This window comes from Stenella coeruleoalba (genome assembly GCF_951394435.1).
Source record: "Stenella coeruleoalba genome assembly, chromosome: 7".
Taxonomy (NCBI): Eukaryota; Metazoa; Chordata; class Mammalia; order Artiodactyla; family Delphinidae; genus Stenella; species Stenella coeruleoalba.
In genome coordinates, this window is record NC_137153.1 from 27,164,758 (window position 1) to 27,185,509 (window position 20,752).

Below are 20,752 nucleotides of genomic sequence, written 5' to 3' on the forward strand. Positions count from 1 at the left end.
CTGTCATTAAAACCCAGTATTTAGTTTGATTTTGCGAACTATTTCCTCTCTCTCTTTCTCTCTCTCTCCCTCTCTCACCTTTTCGCCCCTCCTTTGTCTCCCTCTCTCCCTCTCTACCTATCTAGCATATAGAGTTATTTCTTGGGAGAACTTGCAGAAAGCCCTCAGAATATCTCCTTCAATTTGTAATAGATGCCATTCGCCTATATAATACAAGACTGTTCTTAGAAAAAGTGGTCATTCTAATTTAAAAATAAATGCAGGCATTTATATTCATTTTCTCCATCTATCCATTATAATTCTCATCCTTTGTTTTTCTTTAGTGTGGTTTCAACACGGCTCACTTCCGATGAAAGGACAGCCTGTTTCCCAGGCAACACTATTGTCAAAGGTTGAATGGAGACCAGAGAGTAGATTTTGTATTTTTGATTTGTGCTACTATGAAGATGATGCTAGTTCTATTACACTCCTCCAGCCCCTCGAAAGGCTTCAATCTGGGGGGATGCCATGGTTGTGGGACTAGTGTTGAAATATTAATAACCAGAAGTTGTTAATAAACAGTGCTGTGCTAAGAGTTTATATATGTTATATCCCTGGATTCTCACCATAACTCATATTAGTGTCATTTTAAAGATGAGGACACTGAGGCTTCAGGAGAAGAAGTGGGCTATATATCAAAGGGGCAGAGGCAGACTTAGAAACATGCATGGAATGGGAATCCTCTGATACACTCCGCTCACTTGCTTAAGCCACGTAATTTATTCTAATAATAGGAGATAATGACCACGGCAGTAGAGACAATTTGGCAAAGGGTGGAATTGTGTCTTTTCTTACATAAAGGGAACTCCATCGGTGAACACGCACACTCATTTTCTCCCTCTTCCTCTGTTGCTCCCACATTTCCTCTATTTCCACGACCCTTCCCCACCTGGGCTCAGCCATATGAACACGCATGCACCAGATTATCCACTCTTGGTACATTTCTCAATCTCTTCAGAACTATCTTGAGGTAACTATTGGGAAAAATTATCTAAAACCTGGAAATACGTTAAAAGATGTCTTTTCAATGTCATTTAATGAAATTTAAGTTTCAATCTGACACATGGGTTGGGTACTTGATACAAGATTTAAAGTGGAAAAAAACTGCAGCCTGTTTTATTTTTCAACTATTTCAAATGTATAAAAGATTCCCCTTTATGTGCTACTTAAGCAAGCAGCAAGCATCATGAGAAATTTCTCTTTGGTTTTGCTTCTGAAAAATAGCACATTATACTGTAAAACCTTAAAAAGTGGTGCAATAAAATATTTATGTAATGTGTCAGTGCCAGCTTACCAAAAATTCAATAACTAATATATATGTGTGTTGGGAGAAAGGGTGGTGTGTACCCATGTGAAACAACACTAAAAAGCTATCTCTTTTAGCTCATATTACATGTAAATTATAAATCTACACAAACCAAGATTTAGGCAATTTACTGAATCTGAGTTGACACTATCAACTCAGTTCATTTGCATGCTGGCCATCACATATTTTTTATTTATAAAAAGAAGGGAAAATTTAATTTTCATTCCCAGCTTTTCAGTCCAAATCTGATTATCATAGGTCAGGCAAGATATTCCTTTCACATTCAACATTCAGGGAATGACATGTCATGGTCCTGCTTGGGTTTAAATTTTATCACTTTTAAATGCAAAGCAGTCCCTAAAGTTCAAAAGTAACATGACTTAGAAGTGAGTCTAGAAATAAACAGGTTCTTCTCAGAAAACTACAGAACATTCATCCAGTTAGAAGAAGCCTTATCAAAAACAAGTAGGTACAAAGGAAGCAGCGGCTCTGATGTAAGAGGGAAAAATAACTTACATTATTTTGAAAATCAATGTGTATATAGGTTTAAAAGGCAGTTCAAAGAAATCTATTTTCTCAAGACTACTTGGGATTAGGCTAATGTCTTCTAGTACTTCAAGTTTACTGCTAGTTACTGACTACAAACTTATAATCTTTTTTCTTTTTTTAATTTTATTTTTTTATTGAAGTATAGTTGATTTACAATGTTGTGTTAGTTTCAGGTGTAAAGTGATTCAGCCATATATAAATACATATATTCATTTTCAGTTTCTTTTCCCTTACAGGTTATCACAAAATATTGAGTATAGTTCCCTGTGCTATACTGTAGGTCCTTGTTGGTTATCCATTTTATATATAGCAGTGCATATCTGTTAATCCCAAACTCCTAATTTATCCCTCCCTCTCCTCCCCCTTTGGTAACCACAAGTTGATAATCATTTAGTTTTAAACTTTTTGATAATTATGCTTTGATGTACGTAAACTTCTGTCACATTGACTGACACCAACAGCCTGGAGTTACCTATTTCAAAGGAAAAAAGAATCTAGTTCCCTCTAGTGGGATTATGAATATCTCATGGATTCAGTCATTCATTTACTTTAGAGATCACCAATCTTAGGTTTACATGTAAGAAGGTACAGTCATGTCAAATACCTATACATCATCACAGAGAAGATGTTTATTACCTGCTGTGACGTCCCTTACTGGATGTCCAGGCTGGGAGAGACTCAACTTGAGTTTTCCATCATTAAGAACAAGGATGAAAGCTCCTGACCTGTGTTGAAACTGACTGGTCAGCAACAGCCCTGCTCTGTTCCACGTTCGAAATTGGAAGATGGCAGACACTCTGTCCTCTCCGGAGGTGCCTGGCAAAGCCAAGTAACTCCTGGAGCTCAGGAAAGTCATGGGGACAGTTTGCGGGTGTGAGCAGGAGAAGGACACATTTCCCTGTGAATACAGTGAAAGAGGCTTTAGGAAGACACAGGACGGATGTTTCCATTTCATTGACAACAGATTTTCCAAAATTTACAGAATTTCTTATCAATGATCCAGCAATCTAGGCCTTTAAAAATTAGGCTTCCCCATGAAACTTAAATCCAGATTTACCTTATAGGTCCCTCTAAGCACTGTTCAGCTGGGCAAACCTATTTCTGAGTCTCTTAGAAATTGTCCATCTTCTCCATTTCTCAGCATTTGCAAAGGAATCCTAAGCCACATCTCTCCCAGGCCTAATGCTGGGTGTGGGATACAAGAGTAGAAGAGACAGTTTTCTTCCCTTGAGGTACTAGATGTTTTTATCCAATGTGAAGGCTAGCACCAAGAATAACTTACACCAAGAACTTTCTTGTACTTGCCTTGGTTATGTAAATGAGATTATAAGTGTGTCACCCAGGTAACAGGTACATCTTACTCTAGGTAGGAGATGTGCTTTTGTGCGTCTGAAGAAAAGGATATGGCCAGGCTGGTCCTGCCATAGGCAGGCTGGTTTTGTCTCCAAAGCTCTCACAAACCAAGTCACCGAGGGTGATCAGTCAGCCTAAGATCTGACCTGCCTAGCATGTTGTTTTTATTTTTTATATAATTCTGTTTTTAAAGACGCTTTTAATCCCTAGGATACTTCTATTGCTCAAGGAACAAACTTTTTTTTTTTTTTTTGCGGTACTTGGGCCTCTCACTGTTGTGGCCTCTCCTGTTGCGGAGCACAGTTTCCGGACGCTCAGGCTCAGCGGCCGTGGCTCACAGGCCTAGCCTCTCCGCGGCATGTGGAATCTTCCCGGACCAGGGCTGAAACCCGTGTCCCCTGCACTGGCAGGTGGATTCTTAACCACTGTGCCACAAGGGAAGCCCTCCAAACTATTTTTAATGATAGTGTCTGGATGGGAAGGACTTAATGTAACTCCAACTAAGATCTCTACAAAAATTTTCCCTGGGATTAAAAACATTTTCATAAATTTCAGATAGAAGAATAAATGCCTAAACATTGTCCCTTCTCTCCAAAAAATACAATGCAAAGAAAAACAGTGAAGCAGAACTTAACTTACCAGATAGCAAAGCATACTATGAAGTCACTGTAATCAAGTCACTGTGTTATTACTATAGGAATAGACATAGCAGTGGGACAGAATAAGGGACCCACAAAAAGATCTGAGAATATATGTAAAGTTAGTATGTAATGAAATTCAACTATGTGGGATAAAGTTTGGGTTAGTTACTAAATAGTGTAGGAACAAATGGATATCAATAAGGCAGCATATAAAAATTAAACTTTATCATATATCACATAAAGAATAAATTTCAGACAATCAGACTTAATTTTTAAAAAATTAAAAATAAATAGACAAATAAAACCAATTAAAAATTCTTACAAGAAAATCCATGAGACCATGTATAGGTTATAGAATTTTAGAGACATTCCAAAGCTATAAAGAAATACACAGACCTACTGACCACATACAAATAAAAATATTTATATACTTAACATATATAATATTTAATATAAAATTGATAAATCTGGAAAAAATATATGGACTATGAATGACAAAGGATTATCTATCAAATATAAAACTCTCTTGCAAATTAACAAAAAGTTAAAAAATAAAATAAAAAATAGGGAAAACAGTAAGACTGAACAATGATCAGAAAAGCAAATCCAAATGGACAAGAAACAGGTGAAAAGATTATTTAATTCACCAGTAGTCACATAAACATGAAGTAACAATGAGATATTAGTTCATGTTCCTTGAGCTGGCAAGAGTCTAACAGATGTGGAACATGTGGCTGCCTGAGATGTAATGGAAGGGCTCTATCATACTTTGCTGGTGGGAAGTGTCATGTTATAGCTTTTTGAAAGGCAATCCAACAACATTTACTAAAATTTAAAACTGTTTCAAACTTTCAACCAAGAAATTCTACTTTCCGAACTTTGTCCCATCAAAATGAAAGCCCCCAGTATCTGAAAACACATGTGTAATTGTGAGCTTATAGTTGTAAAAAAGTAGAGATAAAGCAGATGCCTTGGGTAGGAAATGACTAAATAAATAATGGTACACTTTCGTAATGGAAAGTGACGTAGAAATTCTAACGTGGAACTATTCCTGATAATTGAAAAGAATTCTTACAAGGTATAGTTGAATTAGAAAATCAAGATGGAGAAAAGCTTATTTAAAATGATTTTTTTTAAACAATGCCAAATGTGGAGGCATATAAATTCATAAATACATGTGTGAGTATGAGTGTACTTATCTATACAGGATTCCTTTATAGATCAGTATAATATTACGGACCAAAGAAGGAAGGACAAATGCTAGCTTAGTAACGTCTCAGCTTGATGGAGGGACTAGCCATGTGGAAAGAAGGGAGAAAGAAGGAAGAGGAAACCAATCAAAGAGAAAGACATGGACTTCCCTGGTGGCGCAGTGGTTAAGAATCCGCTTGCCAATGCAGCGGACATGGGTTTGATCCCTGGTCCGGTAAGATCCCACATGCTGTGGAGCAACTAAGCTCGTGTGCCACAACTACTAAGCCTGCACTCTAGAGCCCGAAAGCCATGACTGCTGAGCTCACGTGCCACAACTACTAAAGCCCACATGCTCCGCAACAAGAGAAGCCACTGCAATGAGAAGCCCGTGCACCACAACGAAGAGTAGCCCCCACTCTCGGCAACTAGAGAAAGTCTGCATGTCAGGAAGAAAGACCCAATGCAGCCAAAAGTAAATGCATAAATTAATTAACTAAAAAAAAAAAGACTCTGCATTAAAAAGCTTTATATGATTGTACTTTAACATCTTTGTGAAAGTATTCATCTGTTTCCATACCTATATAAAAATTAAACCAAACATGAACGAAAAAGTACAGTAGGCTCTCTTTATGCCAGGATCTGCATCCTCGTATTCAACCAACCAGGAAAATATTTAGAAAAAATATTCCAGAAAGGTCCAAAAAGCAAAACTTGAGTTTGCCCTGCACCAGCAACTATTCACATATCATTTGCATTGTATTTACAACTATTTATATGCCATTTACATTGTATTAGGTACTATAAGTAATCTAGAGTCAATTTAAAGTATATGGGAGGATGTGCCTAGGTTATATGCAAATGCTGTGCTATTTTATACAAGGGACTTGAGCATTCTTGGATTACTCCAATCGGGGGGTCCTGGAACCAATCCCCCAAGGATACCTGTACATATGATTTGTACCTTCCCTGCCTTCAGAAGAGGTATATTTCAAAGCTGAATCAATCCAAAAAAATTACAGCTCCCTTTTCTCTTGAACTTGCATATAGACTTTCTTACCATGATGAGGACCTGTGGTTTGTGTTTCTTGGACAAATCAATGATATCCACCCCATTATAACAGAGATTTTCAAAGCAGCCATGAAAGTTTTTATGTGGGAAAGCCACTGATTTTCTATGTCGAGGAATCCCTCCGAAGCTGATCTTAGAAAGAAAAAAATGACATAAATAATATTGTTTAATGATTTTCTGAGTATCTGCCTAAACATGTATGATTAGCAGGTACAGTGACAATTGTCTCAAATCTATTTGGCATTATTTTACCTTATCATGTTAATTTCAAATGAAGCTTCATATGCAGATATACCAATGTTTTATTTATTACATTTAGATAAATAAGTTAAATATCCTTCTTACAATTTGCTGCTCATATGGCTCTGTGTCATTTTTGTTGATGAAGAATGCTGCATCTTTATGTCCATGGTAAACCTTGATTTGTGTGACAATGCAGCCTACTGTGATGATATTCTACTTTATAAACCAGCCTGTAGGATCCTGGTCTTTGCCATAACTCTGATAGGTTAGAATAATAAAGCCATTGATAACATCTTTCAAAACCAGAATCTCCAGCTGGTCTTTGCTGCTGAGGACACTCATACCAAATGAATGATGAAATCTGGCTTGCTGAGAGATGCACTGAGCAGAACTGGCAGAACAAATGCTGCATTTCAGTGTAGGTTAGACACCCATAGGCAACATGCTGCAAATATTGTTAGGCCTTTAAAAATCCCAAGAAACAGTATTCTGAGTTGTGTGCATTTGGCTTTCTGGTCACTTAAAAAATCAGGTTGGAATAGACGGTGATTACTTCTCCAAGTTATCCTAGGTAGCTATTCCTGTTTAGGATTGCCCTAAAACACAGAAATCTCCAAGGTAATATTCCCAGCCAAACACCAGATGGAATACAGAAGAACAGTGCAAACAACTGCATTTAAAAATGTTCCTTGTTTTATTGGTAGCTCTTCAGGTATAGATTTCCTAAACTTAATGACTATTTACTCTCATGTGAAGACTAACATCTGTAAGGGATAAAATGTCTCAATAGCTCAAGCATGCGTCTCCCACTGTGCAATTATCACCCATAGGGAATATTTTACCAGAATTCTGAATTACCAGGAAAGGGAATTTCTCTATGTAGTAGTATTTCCTCTAGAAGTTTACTTTGCATTTAAGTGATAAAATCTGTAATACTTAAAAAGTCATTTTCACACCTTATAATCAAGATCCACATAGCTGGACTCTCCCTTTGCCCGAAAATGATGAGTGTGCGTGTCCACGGTGAAGTTGACATCTGTATCGAGGAGCTCAATGAGGACAGAATGCCAGTGCTGGTCATCCAGCAGGCTGCCCAGCATGAGGGCATCAGGGGAGGGCAGGTTAGCATCTCCTGAAAAGAGAGGAAGGGTAAAGGCACTGTTCCATCCAGTTCAATACCAAGATTTCTACAATATTTTGAAGTTCAGCACTTCTCACAACAGTTACACTTTCCTGACATCATTTTATCCTATGAACTGGTCAGCTGCTTTTATCTTAGTCCTAAATACAATCTTCTTTTGATCTTGAGTAACATATTCTATCTTACTTGTTTTATTATTATTATGCACTGAATTTTCATTTTTCTTGAAAATATTTTCTTCCTAGGACCTCATTCATAAGACTACTTCAAAAATTTATGATAAGCCACTCTTGTCTTTATCATATTATCAGGTTATTTATTGAGCATCTGCTACTGATCTTATACAATTATCAAGCTATAAAACTTTTTACATAAAGGCGTACTCAAGATACACACATGTTGTTCTTAGTATAACTCAGTTGTAGGTGACCGTGTTTCCATTTGCCTGGACAGTTCTGGTCTTCAGAGTAATTATTTATAGGGTCTGCTTTCTTTCTTAAAAGATTTTTTTTTTTTTAATTTAAAGAAAAGCAGACTGCCACATGCAGTGGCTCATTTGGTTGTGACTGGAGTCTTGGAAGCTTGACTACCCTATGTTCTCTTACAAATGGATCTTGAGAGCTTGTTTGGAGGTTCTAGCAGGGGAGCACAGCTACTCGTATAGCCTTGACTGAAGAACGGTCCTTCTCTATCGGGGAAGGTCGTCCTCTTCGACCGAGCCCACAACTTTGGGAGGGATGCACATGGAGCAGTGAGGGTGGAAGGGAACACCTGCCTAGACAGCCAGATCAGCCAAATCAACCCTGGCAATCAATGGGGTGACAGGTGTCACAGCCAGATCGCCCTCACATCCAAAAGGATTCTGGTTTTAAATTAACTACTTAACTGTGAAAAAATTCATTATAAAAAGATACTTTTGTCTAAATAGTATTTCCAAAAACACCACCTTGTAGTTTTTTACCTGAATTAAGGAATAAGATGAGTTTTCCTTTAACTAACTCCAGGGTGATATGTTTACCATTTGGTCCTTCTCTGTGGAGTAGAATCCCATTGTTCTCTCTGGTTTTAAATTTCAAAGAAATAACTTCTTTTGTTGGATTCATGGATTTCTGATTAAATGTGTACAGCAAGGAACTTTTCCCATCAAAATGAACCATCTCAGATCCTACAGTGGAAGACATTAAAAACCGGTCTAAGTATAATGTGGTCTCATTAGTGCATTGAAATGTGTAAGTCAACATACACATACACATACATAGCATATCTCTGGTTTGTTTAATGCAGGGGAAAAAATCTCTACTGCTAATTTTCTCTTGATACTGGTAGTTGATATATCTAAACTCCACTCTTAACCTTTTCTGACATTGTCCCCAAAATGTATCATCTAGAAATACTCTCATTGAATAATTCTAATTGCTCCTGTCTTTTATTGGCCTATTTTCATCCTGTAAATAATAAAGATCAGGAAAAAAGCTGAAGTCCATCTCCCTTGAATAAAGTCTCCTTGCATGTTTAACAATCATTCAACATTTCTGTTTTTCTGAAAAGTTATAATAGTTCTCACACACTGGTAAGAGGTAAAATACCAGTGTCACTCAATGTAAATGGCTTAATTGTTTCTGAACAGCAGCATTGACTTTTAACAATTTCCACATAAGCAGTCACTTTGATATACTTTTGTCTGTCCATAAAAGACACACATAAAGACACCAGACATACTAAATACTACCCTAAACTCATATTAAAATGTCTTCAGTTAACAGGATGTATTTTTCTCCCAACATTTCGGCCCAGTGACAGCACAAAAGGGCACACCTATTTTGTGTTGTACCCTAAGCATACTATGAAAATTGTTCTGCTGCAGCAGGCCATTGCTACACTGCTGCCATGTTCTTTCGACTTTCTGACAGTGTCCTATCTTTCCAACTATCAAGGTCACTTGCACTCAGTTTATATTAAGTAGTTATATTTTATCATTAGTATAAAAAAGACAGTGAAACCAACTGAAGACAGAACAAGATACACACAAAGTCATTTCTATTACCCAGAAAAATGTCATATTTTTCCTATTTCACAAGTAAAAAGAAAAGACATAATTGTTCTTTAATTAATAATACATTTGTGTCAAAAATAAAGGTCTAAGAGAAAGCCAATAAAATATGAAGCTGATGTCTTTCAAGCCAATGATAGGATGTTGTTTATTTAATTTCACAAAAAGTTGTGACTAATGTATACTTGGACCTGCATTTTATTGAGATTAACTAAAATATTTCCAGAAAACACTTTATGTTCACAACTTAGAAGAATCATCCATTTTATGCAGCTACCTTTTGAAAATTCAGAAGTTTGATTCACATACATAGTGTAAAATATATAAACACTGCACTCTGTCTATAAGTTGTGTAAGCAAATAATTATTCTTCATTGCATAATTAAATAAACATGCCTGATAAAAACATAACTCTGTCAAATTCAAATGATGTCCCTTAGAGTATTAGATGACAAACTAATGAAAACTTGATAATAAAGAATTTAAATGCTTTCACATTTTTGCAGTACAGTTTATGTGCCACTGAAAGGCAATGATAATAATTAAGGCTTATTATTGCAGCTAGCTAATACATTTTTTTCCATAAATGATTTTGCCAGGGTTATTTTGATCGAATAATTTTTGTCCTCATCTTCCCTGTTGCTGTTTTGCTTTGTAATAGTAATATTGATCTTCTTGGGATCAGAATCTCCTGGAGTGTTTGTTAAACACAGATTGCTGGGCACCATCTCAGAGTCTCTGTCTAACCAGGATTGGGGTGGGACCTGAGAATTTGCATTTCTAACAAGTCCCCTAGTGATGTTGATACTGCCTGTCTGTGACTATATTTTGAGAACCACTGCTCTAAGGCACCTAAATTATATTTCCTGGAATATTCCCCTCAAGCAAAATGGAGTAGTGAAAAATTTATTAGGTGATAGAAACGCAAAAGAATGGCCTTAAAAAAACTCTTTTGTCCTAATGTTTTGACTTTCCTTCTAATGTGATCACTAACACTTGTACCTAGAACAATTAACCACATGTGAGTCATCCAATTATATCTTATGAGGCAGATTCAACATGTATTTTGACAGATTTTTTTATAAGCCTCAAGTGACTAAATTATAATATAGATAGGTAGCCAACTGAGTAAAGCAAAACCACTTAAAAATAATGTACTTTGTAACAGTGCTGAGATTTTAACTAAAATCTTAAATGATAATAAACTTAAGCTCAATTCAAGACGTTTAATAGAGATAGATAAAATTCAGGAATTGCTTTTGGAAGTCCGGAATGTTAAGCTTCCCATATCCCTCTGCAGCCTGTTATTGTACAGTCCCAGGAGCTAATTTTTAAAGATTTGTTGAAAAACGAGCTTAAAAACCAAGAGTAGGTGGCAGAGAGCACATGTGCCTGCAAAGCCTAAAGTATTTGCTGGCCAGTCCTTTACAGAAGAAGTTTGCCATCCCCCAATCTGCAGAACCATCCAGTGATGGTTGCTGTGCTTGGTTTCTGATTGTTAAGCAGTAAGAATGAGCTCACAACCAGACATTCTGCAATCTTTCTATGATTGAAAAATCAAAAACCCTATTTTATATAGGAAATCACAAATTTCATTTTTTTTTTGACTTTTGTGTTGCATAATACATTACACTTTGTGGCTATTCTGGAATATATATTTTATAAGGTAAAGAATAGGTCAATACTTCAGATCCTGGTTATATATTTTTTGTATAATATTAAAGATTGGTTTCTATATAGACAGTCTTCCATAGCTTCAAATTTTACTTTGGCAAGCATTTTGCTTTGGCGTAATATCGTTTTGTTATTAAAAGACCATTTTCTTTCCATCCTCCCTCTCCCCCAACCCCAACCCAATTTGCATCCATTCCACAAGTACAGTTTTATTTTCAGTTGATATTGATGTAGCACCTTCTATGTATCACAAACTCTGCTGGATGCTGGGATAAAACATGGCCAGACATGGCCCAGCCTTCCTGGAGCTGATGGTTCTTCCCTCACTTTCTCACTTCTACTGTCGTGAAAAAACACATTGCACCTGTGATATCCTAGTGTCTTATTGTGGGTTGCTAGGAAACTACAGTGACAAGGAAATAGCTTACAGCCTAGGATGGAAGTAGGAGAAAGAAAGGCTCTTCTCTAGTGAAAATGTTTGAAAAGAATGCAAAATATCAAGGTAATCTAGGTATCGTATCATCATACAATACCCTTCACGTAAAATTTACACAGAGTCATCGGGAAGTAGCCAACAATGCTTCAAAAAATGGGCTACACTGTTAATCAAGAAGCCCTCCAGTTAAGCCCACACAATAAATAAGAATATGCATTATCACAAGATGATTTCTAACAGGAATGTTTAGATTGGAAAGTCAATTATAGGCCTCATCATAGAGAATCCATTTTATAAAATGTCATTTACTAACAAATGTTCATAAAGTAACCCGAATATCTGAAAACAAATTGGCAAGTCAGTAAATACAATTTTTAAAAAATTAGCACTATTTTATCAAACATGATTTGTAAAAGCAATAGATTAAAAAGTGTAAATTAAAAAAATATACTCATATTTTGCGATAGAGAGTATTTTGCTCAGTAGGTCATCAGCAGTGAGCTCTCCAAGTGTGGATGAGGGAGAGCCCCAGGTGGCCCCCCTTGAGTTTTTAATCTCCACTGAGTAGAGGCTTCCTTGACCCTCATATCATTGACCACAGAGTGACCTAGAGAAGCCAACTTTCAAATCTCAGAGGTCACTGGTAATGAATGCTAAGGTGACCTTGTTTCTAATGGTCCACTAGCATGAGATTTTTGCTATTGGACTGTTGTAAGAACAAATAAAATTGTATATGTCCATAAATAATCCACCATACTTATTTGAATGAAACCACCAAAATAATGCATTAAACTACCACTTAGCATCATACTTAACTTTTATAAGAAGCCCTCATGAAAAATGTTTTTGTATGTAATTCAACTATTTAAATAATTGGGGTATTTGACACAGAAGCCACTTATTATGCACTGCAATAGGAAGTGATAGTTTCCCCTATTGTAAGTGTACAGAACCTACATTCTAAAAAAGAGTAGGAGGAAATGTGATACTTAGTTGAAAGTAGAAAATGTTTTTCCAGTTTTACATGATTTTAATTTATAATCATTAGTTTTATTAACTGAGGCTATATTTTGATAACCACATCACTAACAATATTATTAAAGTAAACCCCACATATACTTGCCAGTTAGGGAAGGAAATCTATTTTACCAGTAGTGAGACTAAATTTGTGCTGATATATTTACAGCCTCTGGATCTGTTCCCACAAAGAGCCCTTCATAACACAGAGTAGTAGCTCAGAGAAAGGACTGTGGAATTGTCCTATAAGGTTTTGAATACTGGTTCTATAGTGGAAAACTTACTTAACCTCTCTGTGCCTCAGTTTCCTCAACTGTAAAAGGATAAAGAAGTCTCTCCCACACAGCACTAATATGATTACTAAACAACTTAATATCTATACAGTGTGTAGAGCAGTGCCTGAAACATGGCAAGTCCACAATGGGCATTAGCTACATGATTATTGTTAGAGCAGTGGGCAAAGAAAAGGAGGTGCAACAACAGTTAAAACTGCATTGATGACTTCTGCTTCTGACCAAGATGGAGTAACAGGGGCCAGATTTACTCTCTCACTTGAAGCAACCCAAAAAAAAAAAAAAAAAAGAAAAGAAGGAAATAACATAAACAATAGTTTTCAAGATATTTGACTTCAAGCAATAAAGGAGAGTGATGTTGCAGAGAAGAGAGACAGACAAGATAAGCCCTACAACTCCTTGGGGCACTGCATTAGAGAGTTTCCATCTCACAGAGCAGGAAGGAGAAACTGGGGCAAAGCCCAGCAGATTCCCTGAGTAGAGGAGACAGAGTCAAGAGCCTGGTAAGAACAAAGCACCTGAAGTCCATAGGCAGAGGTTGGAGAGGAAAGAGATGAACAGAGAGAACACTGGTGATCTGCAACACACCCCTCTTGAGCTTTCAGCAAAGCACTGATCAGTGCATGCAAGTAAGGAAACTCATCAATGCTGGGAAAAGAACCATCTGAAAGGATTAATTGGGAAATAGTGCTAACATGCACATGGGGTTGGGAATAGTGCCCATTCATATCATCCAGACTGGAAACCTCATAGTTCACTGTCCTTGGTTAGAGTACTCAGAAGGTTCTTACCTCAGTAGTGAGCCCTAGACTAAACACTGCTCTGGTGTGAGCGAACAAATTTTAAAAGCAAGAACTAAAAGGATCAAATCCCCTTCAATTCAATGTTTCCTGAACAAAGTTCAAGCATATAAGAATACAAAAATATCCAATAAACTAAAAATCAAAATGTCTGGCATTTAATCGAAAATTTCCAGGCATACAAAAAAGTTGGAAAGTATGACTCATATTGAGGAAAAAAAATCAATTGAAACTTATACAGAATTGACACAGATTATTATTAGCAAAGAAAGACAATAAGGTAGTTATTATAACAGCCATCCATATGTTCAAAAAGTCAAATAGATACACAAAAGATACTAAAATTTGAAAATTTCAGTGTCTGAGATGAAAAAATACACTGTATGGGATTACTGGCAGGTTAAACACTGCAGAAGAAGAAATCAGTGAACTTGAAGACAGCAATAGAAATATTCTAAGGAATTAAAAGGGAAAAATAATAATTTAAGAAAATAAATAAAACATCAGTGAGGTGTGTGACAAAACAAAATCAAGTAACCTAATATGTGCTTTAACTCATATATGTGGTAATCGAGTCCTTTAAGAAGAAGAGACGGGAGAGGTTAGAGAAAATATTTTAAGAAACAATGACTGAAACTTTCCAAATCTGATGAAAACTATACAACCACCGATCCAAATAGCCTAAGGAACTCCAAACACAAGAAACAGAATAAAACAAAACCAAAGAACACCAGAAACAAATTGCTCAAAACCTTAAAAGCAGCTAGAGAAAAACAGATATGTCACACTCATAGAAACATAGACACAGATGGCTGTAAATTTCTCACCAGAAGAAAAGCAAGTGAAAAAACAGCAGAGCAGTATTTTGAAAGTACTAAATGGAAAAATGTCACCCTAGAATTCTATATTGAGTGAAAATAATTTACAAAAATGAAGGTGAAATAACAACTTTTTTCAGACATACAAAATTTGAATGAATTTCTCACCAGCAGATCCACACTACAAGCAATATTAAAGGAAGTCTTTGAGGCAGAAGAAAAAGGATACTGGAAATATGGATTAATACAAAGGAATGAAGAATACCAGATTTACAAGGAAATTATCATGTAGATTTTAAATGTCTTTTAAAAATAATTGAAAGGGTGAGACTTCTAAATGGCTGAGTGAGAAGCCTGGCAAATCCTACCTCTCAAAAGCAATGATAAAACTTGAAAAAAAATGTTAAGGATAACAACTGAAGGACACTGGAAACTGACCACAGACATATAACAGATCTAGAAGCATATATTCAAGAAAATCTACTGAACCTCAATAAGGACAGTGGGAATCTGTGTTCTTTCAGCTGGAGGCTGCTCCACCTCCAGCCCCTCGGCACTGAACTTCTACTGTGCTTCTAGGGCTGCGGAGCCAAGCACATGGAAAATTCCTTCACAAGGGACACTGTCAACAACAGCTATCTCCGTGACAAGCAATAAGGGAAGGCCAACATTGCAGCCAGCCTGAGAGTTCAATGCTGTTGGTGGTAAAGCACTGATAGGCTGACCAGCCAGACACTTAACAAATTTAGAGGAATTTGGAGGAATCAAATTTGTACCAGCGGTCAGGGAACACATCCCTGAGGAAGAGATATTTAAGTGGAGACCTGAATGATGGGATGTGGACAGACAGGTGAAAAACTTGGGAAGAAGTATTTCAAGTCAAGTAAACCACTTACGCAAAGAAAAGAGTTTGTTGGGGAGTCTTGAGTTGCATTATGTGGGTGAGTTGAGTTGGAGAGATTTGAAACGACTTAGGGTATAATTTGGAGATAGCATATTCAGAATTTGATATTCTTTAGATGTGTAGGGACACATGTGTCAAAGGTGACTCCCATGTGTCTAGTGTAAGTTCCTGTGAATGATGGAATCATTAGCCAAGACAAGGAAAACTAGAAGAAGAATAGGTTAAGAGGTGGGGTGAGTCAGGTCAAGAAAGAAATTTGAAACTCATTAAGTTTTATGTACTTGTGAAAGAACAATGTTCCTGATAAGAGATTGATTCCGTTTTCTTAATAATTGGTCCTATTGTCCAACTCTGAGGTTTTTCAAACATCACAGGTCATTTCAGGATTAAAATTCTGGTAGCAAATTATAACATTTTAAGTGCCTAGAAGTTATTCCTTTAGACTAATTTAGTTACTATAACCCACTTTGTTTTGCTGCACTTTATTAGATGTGTATTGGTATGTCTTTCAATATTTACTTTCAGCAAAAGCCTTAGATGTATTCCTTTAGATGCAATAATTTGGGAGGTGATTAAAAATAAATCAGTGAGTAATTGTGTAATAATTTTAATTGAAATTAAATAAATTAACATAGCACTAAACAAATGTCTAGTATGTAACAAATTACATACAAAAATATGAGAGGCTGTTCTGTTTCATATGATTTTAGGGTTAATATTATTTTAACTTTAATATTTTTCTACTTAATATCAGATAAAACCATAAGGCTATATTATCAAAGTTTAGCAAAATTTATCGTTTTTACCCTTAGATAAAAATCTTCTATTTATACTTGAACATAAATTGAGAATGAGAAACCTATGCCCAAGTTTGGCTGGTCTACAAAACATAGACATTTCCCCTCACCTGCACTGGCTCCCTAGCACCTGGAGGACAGAAATTGTGCCTTACTCATTTTATTCAGCTGGGGGCCTTGAATGGGGTAAAAGCTCTGTAAACATGTATTGAATTGACTGACACTTTTTCTAATTGAGTTTGAGTATTTTCTACTGTTGCCATAATTGGAATGGATGATACAGATCAGTGTTCTCTCATATGACTAAAGACCATTATTAACTTCCCGAGTTTTTCTTTGTCATGGTGACTATTTCTCCTTTCATCCTATGTTCTTCTGTTCCTATTAATGCATTTTCTAAACTGAAATCTACTTAGAGCAGAACCAGTACTGAACAGAAGGAAGTTCCATATGCAGACTTTTCTCTTGATATTCTCCCTAAATATTTCAAAATACACATTATTTTTATAGAATGTTAACAACAGGTTTATAAATATTGACACATGTTGATGTTGTTATATAAAACCTACATGTTTTTCACTGCAACAGTCTATGTATTCTTTTTTTTTTTTATTGGAGTATAATTGCTTTACAAAGTTGTGTTAGTTTCTGCTGTACAATGAAGGGAATCAGCTATATGTATACATATATCCTCTCCCTCTTGGACCTCCCTCCCCACCCCCATCCCATCCATCTAGGTCATTACAGAGCACCGAGCTGAGCTCCCTGTGCTATACAGCAGGTTTCCACTATCTACCTGTTTTACACATGGTAGTGTATTTATGTCAAACCTAATCTCCCAGTTCATCCCACCCTCACTTTCACTCCCTGTGTCCACACATCTGTTCTCTACGTCTGTGTGTCTATTCTTGCTCTGCAAAGAGGTTCATCTCTACCACTTTTCTAGATTCCACATATATGCATTAATATGCGATATTTGTTTTTCTCTTTCTTACTTACTTCACTCTGTATGACAGACTCTAGGCCCATCCACATCTCTACAAATGACCCAATTCCATTCCTTTTTATGACTGAGTAATATTCCATTGTATATATGTACCACATCTTCTTTATCCATTCATCTGTCAGTGGACATTTAGGTTGTTTCCATGTCCTGGCTATTGTAAATAGTGCTGCAATGAACACTGGGGTACATGTGACTTTTTGAATTATGGTTTTCTCAGGGTATATGCCCAGTAGTGGGATTGCTGGATCATATGGCAGTTCTATTTTTAGTTTTTTAAGGAACCTCCATACTGTTCTCCACAGTGGCTGTATCAATTTACATTCCCACCAACAGTACAAGAGGGTTCCCTTCTCTCCACACTGTCTCCAGCATTCATTGTTTGTAGATTTTTTGATGATGGCCATTCTGACCAGTGTGAAGTGATACCTTATTGTAGTTTTGATTTGCATTTCTCTAATTATTAGTGATGTTGAACATCTTTTCATGTGCCTCTTGGCCATCTGCAAGACTTCCTTGGAGAAATGTTGAGTTCTTACGCCCATTTTTGGATTAGGTTGTTTGTTTTTTTGATATTGAGCTGCCTGGGCTGTTTGTATATTTTGGAGATTAATCCTTTGTCTGTTACTTAGTTTGCAAATATCTTCTCCCATTCTGAGGGTTGTCTTTTGGTCTTGTTTATGGTTTCCTTTGCTGTGCAAAAGCTTTTAAGTTTAATTAGGTCCCATTTGCTCATTTTTGTTTTTATTTTCATTACTCTAGGATGTGGGTCAAAAAAGATCTTGCTGTGATTTATGTATTCTCTTAAATAAACACAAGATTTTAAAACAGGCAATTATATGTTCTATTCCCTTCTTCTATTCCCTCTTAACCAATTTGATTTTCAATGCCTGATTTGACACAGGACTACAGTGCCACATGGATGACTTGTAGATCCCCATGGGGCTTACCATTCTGTACCTATCTAGTCCAGGTTTCTAATAATTTATGCACTCTTTCTCTCCTTTCTTCCCTATTCCTTTCCTGTCTTCCTTCCTTCCCTCTCTTATTCAAACAATAAACACAATGATAAACATAAAATTACATTACAGTAGTGGGGCTAATACAACACAATATGACAAGGAACACTTGAGAATGACACAGAGCATGAACATGGGGAGACAAATTAGATGGCAGAAAAGAAGGGACAGAAGAGACCCAAAAGATGACTAACAACCTCGTTAAAGAAATGAGGGTAGAACTGGGGATGATTATCCAGATGTGTGGGGCTTCAGATACCTGTGTCAAGGATGTCAACTTGGAATTGGTCAGACAGTATGTAAATGTTGTTGAAAACTTAAGAAAGTGGATGAAAACTCAAAAAGAAACCCTTTTAGAGTGGAATACGAAGGCTAGAATAAGTACATAGGGAATGCTGACATTGGATGGAGGGGACTGCTAGAGAGGGGCAGGGCAATGGAAAGGGAGGAACCCCATGCCAGACACTAGCCTTGGTATGCAGGTCAGCAGGGACTCTAAGAAGACCCCATGCACTCCATTTCTACTCTAGAAATGGGGGAAGGGCTTTTCAGTTAGTGAAAATATATATGCCAAGCCAAGAAGCCATGAAAATCTGCAATTTTTACAGGAATAGTAAATATCATTGTAAATGGAATGTAAAAAGATGAAACTGAAAAGAGAAGTTGCATATAAGAGACATTAAATGCCAAGATAAGCAATTTGGACATTCTCTCACTATCAACAGAGCAGTGGAAATACACATCAAAAAAGATAATAATTATCACTTTGAGCTGTAAACCATATCACACTAAATTACTGCGAAAAATAAAAATGCAAAGTGCTACACTTGAGTAATTATTAATAATAAGAATGAAGACAAAACAGAGCCACTACTATTGAGGAATGTATTTTGTGTTGTTTTACAAATAGTGGTGATTATTTTCTGTTTGCATTTTTATGCTAGGAGTCCCTTATGCCCAACAGCTCGTGTTTGCTGAATTTAGGATGCATGCAGGTTCCATGACAGCTGCACAGCCAACTGACCCTTCAGGGGACCAGATCTTCCTGGTACCGACCTCTAACCCAAGAAAGTAGAGTAATATCTCCTCACGAAGAACGTCAAGTTAACGGCAAATCCCCATCGAAGAGCATGTTCTGCTTTGAAGTCAGTAAACCTCAAGTTGTTTCCAGAGTAATGGGAGAAGGAGATGTTAATTTCATGGGATCAAAGAGAAACTCTAAATATCAGGTGTCCTAGCCATTGCAGCAGTGAGCACACCAACAGATCCCAGAAACAAAAGGATGAAGGTTAATGATCAATGGAAAGAGGGAAAATAGATTCACAGCAATGCAACACCATCTATGCTAAATGTTCCATGGACTCATAAATACTAGAGAGCAGAGGTGGGGTTAGGAAGCAGAGCCAAAGTGGAACAGGTCATTAGGAAGGGGTATGAAACAGAGGCTGAAGGTGACCCTTGAGTATGGGATGGGTGGCTTGGTGAGACTCACCTCCAGAACCACCCATTGTCTGTTGGGTTACCAAAGTGGAAATGATATCACTGCTATTCAACAACTCATGTCCACCCCCATCCCTGTACCATGAGAACACTAAATTCCTGCTCCCACAATTTATATATGCTGTTTCTTCCTACAAGCACCATCTCTGCCTCCTGTCTCACTGCCCATGCCCTCTGCTTTGAAAATCGACTGCTGGAAATATTCCTTTTCCCACCCAACTGAATGAATGCTCTATTCACCATGCCCCATGTTCATGTTACAATATTTTATATTTGTTTTGTACAATTTTATGACTTCTCATAAAATCCTGACAATGAAATAAATAATTTTAGAAGCGTCCCCCACATCCAATACAGTTCTCTGCAAATAAATAAATTCATATATGACAAGTGAGGGAATAAAGAAATCAATGTCTGAATAGTATGGTAGTTATGAAAACAAAATTAGGAAAAAAGACAGTTTTAAATCTTAGATTCAATACGTAATAGCTCCAGCAAACTTCTTAATTTCTTCAAGGTTCAGTTTCTTCTTTCTCTGAAGCAGTGAGATTACTACTATACTGAATTCATTTGGTTGGTGTGGGAGATGAATGAGAAAATGTCTGTAGGAGGTAGGATCTGACACATTAAATATCCTGTATACGGTAGATCTTATGGTTACACTTTTCTGCAAAGTTAATGCTCTGATCAGGTACAGAATGAGGTGTGACCAAAACCCCAAGATGTTCCCATCCAATGTATTCTTTGGGTTATTCTCCAGTTTTCTAGAATATTGTTTTTTAAATTAATTTTTTCATTTTGTGTTAATTTAAGAAATACCAATATATTCTGGACCTTCAAAATGGCAGCTGTAGAGTTGATCCCCTATATATTTCACTGAATGCTTTTATGCCCATGTTTATGCTC

At 36.6% G+C, this 20,752-nt stretch overlaps 1 protein-coding gene across 1 annotated transcript in view; it reads right to left on the reverse strand.

Moving 5' to 3' along the window:
* The window catches only part of LOC307188676 (contactin-associated protein-like 3), a 188,053-nt gene that overhangs the window by 78,930 nt on the left and 88,371 nt on the right, over positions 1-20,752 (reverse strand). The window contains exons 5-8 of the mRNA XM_079926128.1: positions 8,497-8,700; positions 7,351-7,526; positions 6,140-6,283; positions 2,531-2,792 (exon numbers count right to left, since the gene is read on the reverse strand). Of these exons, the coding sequence (XP_079782254.1) occupies positions 2,531-2,792; positions 6,140-6,283; positions 7,351-7,526; positions 8,497-8,700 (786 nt within the window). The remainder of the gene's footprint in view (positions 1-2,530; positions 2,793-6,139; positions 6,284-7,350; positions 7,527-8,496; positions 8,701-20,752) is intronic.